We start from the raw sequence: 6,755 nt of genomic DNA on the forward strand, positions 1-6,755 counted from the left end.
GGGGGGGGGGAGGGCGAGCAAAGGAAAGATATTTCGTACGCGTGTTCTTGCGTATTCCGACATGGTTCTCCGTCAACCCGAATAGTCGCGAGCGCCGAACTAAATCGCACAAGCTGTATATTGAGAGAAGAGATAGCTAAAAAATAAGAGACATTTATATTCGAAGGTTACGAATAAAATGTTTACTTGCCTACGTGGAAAGTCGGGTTTGATAAAAGAACCGAATTTTTATCAATTTTCTAATGTTTCATAATTTTTTTTTCATTTCTCCGGCTGAGAAACCACTTGGCTTCTTCGGCTGAGAAAACAAACTTTTGAAACATTATGTACACCTATTTGATATATTCCTCTATTGAAATAACACATTTCCAGGGTGAAAGGCCGAGATTCAAAGGGTTAATAACACGAGAGACAAATGGTGTCGGAATATCTTAAAATTTAATCTTAATTTAACACAATTTATTCCGCGTACACGGAATAAATTGTACGTGGAAACCTTGATTATTGCGTGCGAAAAGCAGATAATAGAAATAACTTACATAGAATCATAATATAATCATCCGTTTCCTCATTTACGTTACTGATTATAGTCGATGAGTAAGAATTCCCATTTTAAATATCACACCGCGTCATTCAGTATTATTACTCCACGATGAATTTGCAAATTGCAAATTGCAAATTGCAAATTGCACAATACATGCGTAAACGAACATGAGAAAGGGTCTAATTATTACAATTTATCGACGAGATACTTCCTGTTTATTGCAAATGAGAACTCAATTGTAACGCATCAGATACGGAAGTGCGACACGAGATAAAACTTTATCATTAATTTTAGAATAGAATCGAGTACGATAGGTTTATTATTGTAGGAGAAATTTCTTCCGTGCGTAAGCAGAATGAAATTATTATTAATACACGCGTGATAGAGTCGTATTTTTATCCTCCGGATGGTATCTTGCTCCATATTAGCCGAACATATTGACGTCGCATTATATATTACTTGGCATTCTCATACTTTCGCATGCCGACAGCTGTGATTCACACTAGTCGAGACTAGTCTATATCCTGCAACGTTGTATCCTGGTACACACTGGTTGTTCCACATGTCGGCAGCTCGTTCTCAAATGACTCATGGCCGAGATCAAGATTGATCGATCGCGAAGTTTAAGGCATTTTAGCGCCCGTAATTGCTCTATTAAAAATTTAACTGTTCATTTAATGTGGCGGCTGTTAAATTTAATGATACGTTCGAGATAAGGCTATTTATAGATTTTCTCATTTCTGTAATTCAAGTTAGAAAAAGCCGAAACGGCCGGTCGAAATTTATCATTTTACATGACTGTGGATTGTTTTTATTATTTCGAGGACATAAATTTTAACCTCTTCAAGGACATTTACATATGTGTGTACGTTTAATTTTAATTTTCAATTTTATATTTTAATTTGCTACTTTTATCATTTAACTTTTTAATTTTTAATTTCAATTATTTATAACGAATATTACTATAGTGTACGTGAAAGAGAGAAATCTCGTCATGTGCTTGACAAATGTCACATTTATGTCACATTTATGTCAAAATTAGGTCATTTCCTTCTGATTTTAATAAATTCATCTCCGAAGAGGTGAATGTGAGAGCTAGAATGCATTCTCAAGAATGTTGCATGCTGCAAGATGAGAATACTTGGGTGTTTTCGTTATGCCGCGGCGATTAACAGGACTTGCCTTTTACAGCGTTAAACTACATTTGATGTAATTCGCCAACGGCTCATTGTACGTGCACGCAGAAAGTGAGAGGACGTAAGTTTCTCGTAATAGGCTGTCCGACATTACTTTCACAACGAGAGCAAGGTCTTATTTTCTACATTGATGAGTTTCGCTCTTCCTTTCCCGGTGCCCGCCGGGCTTCGTTTCAGTATGCCCCTCGATGATGAAATTTAACATATTAAACAATTTCATTTTCGTACGTAATTTATGCAAATTCGAGTGCGCGCAAAACAAATCCGCGAGAACGAATCGCGTGTAATTTATATACGGCGCAAAAATTGTATAACGCAAATCCCATTTATACGATTATTTTTCGTCGAATCCGAGAAGAGCGGGATTTCAAAGCGGAATTATACATTTAAATGCGGATTCGTGCACGTTAAAAGAGATATCGATGTGCGATTTGCGGGTGATTTTACTGCCATTTATTGCGGTACGCGTTATTTCAAAAAGGGAAGGGAAATCCATAAAAGGCAGGATGAGAAGATGTATATCTACACCGGGAAATATCGTTCGCAGTTTATTTGCCGTGCAAATTTTTCTACAACCGCAGAAAACAGCGCCGGTAACGCCAGTATCGTTTTTATCAACGTTCTATAAGTGCTTTCGCACGTGGAGAAGAAATCTTTCTTAACTCGGAACAATACGCCTGAAGAATGTTGCGACATCTGCCGTGTAAATTGCAAACATACTTATGCGATCAACTAAAAACTGTGCGTTACTCGTTACTTCATCGTTAAATATACAGTGTTGTTTTTCAATTTATATAGACTTTTATCGCCATAATATCGTATTGACGCTCGTTATCATTATCATCGTGTTCGCATTGTTGGATTGTTTTATCTACCCCATACCGGGCGTCGACGACGGAGGGTTCGAAGCAGACGTTGTCGTAGATGGAGTAGTAGTAGAAGTTGTTGTCGTAGGCGTTGTTGAAGATGGAGTGGTAGACACCGTCGTAGATGGGGTAGTAGAGGTTGTTGTTGTCACGGACGGTGTAGTAGTTGTGATTGTCGTTGGTGCTGTAAGTTTAAACAAATAAAAGTAAATTTCTGCCTTATGATTGATTGATCAGTGCGCAGTCCTCCACGACGTTCCGGTCTCTTAAAAAATTCCACAAATATCAAACATTCGTCGGCTTTTATTGTCATTTTATGCCGGATCTAATTTCACACCAATACTTACATCGTGATTCGTTTCTTGCATTTATAATTTTTAAACTTAAATTTAATCCCGTTTTGTAATTATTATTCTACATTAATGATACTAATCGATGGGTACAAACGAAGTCCGAATATAATCGCGGAGAAATAAAGAATGAGGTAAATTAAATTGTTAAATTATCTCCGTGTGTCGCCGTGGAAATAATGAAGAATAACGGATAATTGATCAGAACCGAGTTAGATTCGGCAGTCGAAAACTTCTCCCGGCATTACTCATTCGTGTACCTGAAGTCGCCGTGGTTGTTGTCGGTGAAGCCGCCGGTGAAGCCGCCGGTGAAGCCGCCGGTGAAGCCGCCGGTGACGTACTCTGCGGCGTGGTCGTACCATGCGGCAAATATAATTCGGGGCACTTAACAGCGCATAGGATATTCACGATATACGGCATGGTATCCGCGGACATGCAAAACGATTTACAGTAGGATTGTCGTAATTCGTCAAAAATGGAGAAACCGAATCTTACGGTTTCTCGAGGTAGCTCGTCATCGCTTCGCACTTGCCCCTAAAAGTGACGCGTATCGTTTAATATTCTTATTTTCTTACTATCGCTTTCCACTACACCGATAATTCTTCCGATAACTGTCGCATTAAAATTACACAAACTAATGTAAATAATAATCTGCTGATGAATAATGATAGTCACCGCACCGACCGCGCAAAATTGCCGTTATAAACGCGGGAGACGCTTGAAATTGATTGAAATTTACGTTACCTTCACCAAGAGCGTTCCGAACAACGCCGACAGAACAACACAATAACTCAAACGTGACATTTTATTTGTAGGAATTTCCACTTTACTAACTCTCTCTTCCTCTTTTACCGCAGCTTGCAGCTGTAATGATCCCGAGCGGACAGTCCTCGGGCATTTATATAAACGCGGGATTTATATTTCTAAAAATCCGAACGTGACAAATAAGCATACCAACATATTACTCACCTGCCTCCTGGATCTGTTTTCATAGATTACAGACGTCCCTTATCTCGCTCATTAGACATTCTAAAAACGTTACAATACGTCCGCACGGCGCGTAGATACGTGCGCTTTATCATCACGGACGTTCCACTTTTTCAATCCCTCGCACTTTCTTAATGCTCGTTTATCTCTGCACTAAGTTATTACTTGTCCCTCATTCAAAAGCAATTTAGCCTGGCGTGAAATCATGCCAGGAAAAAAAGGAAAGGAGGATGAAAAACAAATAGATTGAAAAATGCATCGTCACTGTCGAAAATATTCCGCTACTCCGTCCTCAATATTTCAGGTATCTTGCGATGCGAAATTTATTTGGGCCTCTCGATAAATAAACAATGGATCAGATCATTTTTCATTGTCACGCGTGCCCGCAAATTTACGGGGAGAATATTGCTTAGTGCGTGCTCGCGCGATATTACACGCGATGCTCGTAACAGCGAAACAATAATGACAACGTCTTCTTCGCGACGTTATCTCGTCTTAAAACGTTACGTGACGCATGACTGGAATATAAAAGAGAACATAACTGCGGGGAATTAGGAAGGTCGACGCATCACTTTTTTACCTAGAATCCTTGGTGCTTCAACGCATCGCCGATTAGTCAAGAAATTAGCACAAGAAAAGCATCGCTTATATACAGTGTCATATTTATCTTTACGGCCCGGCCGTATGCAACCCGTTCTTCACGGTCGTAAAGCGTAAACTCTTTCCGCTTGTCGTAAAAAAAAAAAAAAAAAAAANCGTCACGATACGCCGACACGTTTATTAATCCTCGCGGTATCGACAGGGAAATCCGTTATTGTGTTATTTCGGAGTAAAGATGTGAGGATAAAGATACGCAAGATCCTTCGGGATCTTCTTCGCCCAAAGTGCCGTGTCCGGCGACATTTGCCTGCGACGGGGAGAGATCTCGGGCGAGTTTGCGGGGGGAGGGGAAACGAAATATTCTCTTAATCCCTGAATACATTCGGACACCGCGTTGACCTTTCGCGGGGGACGACGAAACTACGTCACGAGTGGCGGAAGGTAGGAAGGTGCTGCCCGACAGGAAGAAGGTGATAGCTACGACGTGATCGCGTTAGCAATGACGCCAGAGGGATGCCAACGGGTCGATAACAATGAGACCGACAACGAGCGCCGTCGACGGAATATTCCAAGCGTCGTCTCGCGCATCTCTCTTTCTCGGTGTCCACCCACTTTTTTGCCGCTCGTTCTTTTTGTCAAGTTTTCATCCCTCCCGCGCTGTAAATCCCCCTCGATCCCTCGGCCCGTCCCCTGACCGCGCTTCTGTTTCAATTAGTTAATGCCTGTGGTAAAAAGAAAGAGAGAGAGAGACAGAGAGAGAGAGAGAGAGAGAGAGAAGAAGAGGAATTCGCGGCGTTTTCGTAGAAAAAGTCGCGGGAAGAAATCTGTCCGCAAAGTGTGATACACGAGCCCCGATGAATCGAAGAATATATTTTCCCGCGAATATCGGTGGCGCGGGAGGTAATTCGATGCCGTAATTCGAACGTCGATAATACAGAAGTAGCGTAGCTCGCGAGGTGTGTCCTTACCGTCGGCTAACCGCGTTCACCGGCGCATTCTCCACTTTACTCGCAAAAGATGCGTCCGGAGCGGCGCAGATATTATGAAATTATTCGGAAGGGTGCCCGATCGGACTGTAATCCCGTTATTCGTCAGATTTCTGTCGTATTATCGGGGAAAAATGGAATTATTCCGATCGGGAATCTCTCTCCAACTAGTTCACTCTGCTCGATGCCGGGTTGACGAGCCGGCGTCGAGCGCACTCTCGGCGTGTGTGCGCACACGTGTGCAGCGCGCGAGCAACGACGAGGCTTGTCGTTTTATCGGGTGCGTAGAGAAATGTTCACCCGCGATCGATCACCGGTTACCGCCGCCTCGAGTTCTCTCACGCGCTCGCGCTATCTCGGGACGAAGCGTAAGTTCGCGTGCAAAAAGTCCCGATACGAAGCGCGCGAAAGTATCGTTATCGCCGGCTGCGGTGCTCAAACTGTCCTCGGGAAAGAATCGGGAAGCCGGGGAGCGATCGTTGTAGCGGAAAGTCGCTGTGTCGCGCGGGCTAAATGTTTTGCGCGATCGTCGACCGTGATTCTAACGGCGCGGGATCACTCGTGAAAGTGATCGGGCTCGTTACGAAACTCGTCGCGAAGGCGATGTATTCAGCGGGATCTGCTTTTTCCTTTTTTTTCTTATGTTTCATTGTTTCATTTATATTTATACAATATTCAGCGATATTCTTCGTCCGGCGGGGTACCCCCCTGCATTTCCGGCTGAATCCCTAATTGGGTCTGCATATGCCAATCGATCCTCTTACGGTCACGCACCCGCTCTCTTCGCCCGCGAGTCGCGGAGGCGAATAATGCACAGATTGCCGCTGTGGGCCGCCGTTCGACATTTAAGATGAATCCTTCGTCGTTCGCGGCTCGATCAGCGGTTCGGAAAACACGCGACTCCTAGTCTCCCCTCGGGCCTCGAATCTTTCTCAATCTTTCGGGGCCGCGGGACCGAGAATTAAACTGAGGAGAGAGAGAGAGAGAGAGAGAGAGAGAGAGAGAGGCATTAGCGGCGATCGATAACACGTTGGGAGACACACAGTTTCGAGGATTGGTGGTTTGACGCGATAGCTCTTGTACGACGGCGAATTAATCGATGTGATCCTTACGTAATATCTCGCGAAACAGAAAATAAATCCCTTCACACTGTCGCGACGGCGAGATTGTTTCATTCCGCGGGCATAAATTTTGTTTACCGTATATATGCATTCCCCCCCCCCCCC

General features: G+C 43.3%; 2 protein-coding genes across 2 annotated transcripts in view; one reads left to right on the top strand and one right to left on the bottom strand.

Annotated features, from left to right (window-relative positions):
* LOC106746378 (zinc finger MIZ domain-containing protein 1) overlaps positions 1 to 6,755 on the top strand; it is a 147,645-nt gene that overhangs the window by 3,796 nt on the left and 137,094 nt on the right. The gene's annotated exons all lie outside the window — the stretch shown is intronic.
* On the bottom strand, positions 2,588 to 3,807 carry LOC106746379 (ponticulin-like protein H). Its single transcript, XM_014622943.1, has 3 exons — positions 3,701 to 3,807; positions 3,217 to 3,490; positions 2,588 to 2,790 (listed from the first exon to the last, which is right to left on the bottom strand). Exons 1-3 carry the CDS (start codon positions 3,758 to 3,760, stop codon positions 2,612 to 2,614), a joined length of 513 nt encoding a protein of 170 aa, XP_014478429.1. The 5' UTR covers positions 3,761 to 3,807; the 3' UTR covers positions 2,588 to 2,611.

This window comes from Dinoponera quadriceps, unplaced genomic scaffold (assembly GCF_001313825.1).
Source record: "Dinoponera quadriceps isolate SergipeBrazil2010 unplaced genomic scaffold, ASM131382v1 scaffold566, whole genome shotgun sequence".
In the NCBI taxonomy this organism is placed as follows: Eukaryota; Metazoa; Arthropoda; class Insecta; order Hymenoptera; family Formicidae; genus Dinoponera; species Dinoponera quadriceps.

Coding starts and splice junctions, on each gene's coding strand:
- LOC106746379 (XM_014622943.1), bottom strand. CDS start 3,760: ATGTCACGTTTGAGTTATTGTGTTGTTCTGTCGGCGTTGTTCGGAACG. Junction 3,491..3,700: donor TCGGAACGCTCTTGGTGAAG/GTAACGTAAATT, acceptor CGTCACTTTTAG/GGGCAAGTGCGAAGCGATGA. Junction 2,791..3,216: donor AACAACCACGGCGACTTCAG/GTACACGAATGA, acceptor TTAAACTTACAG/CACCAACGACAATCACAACT.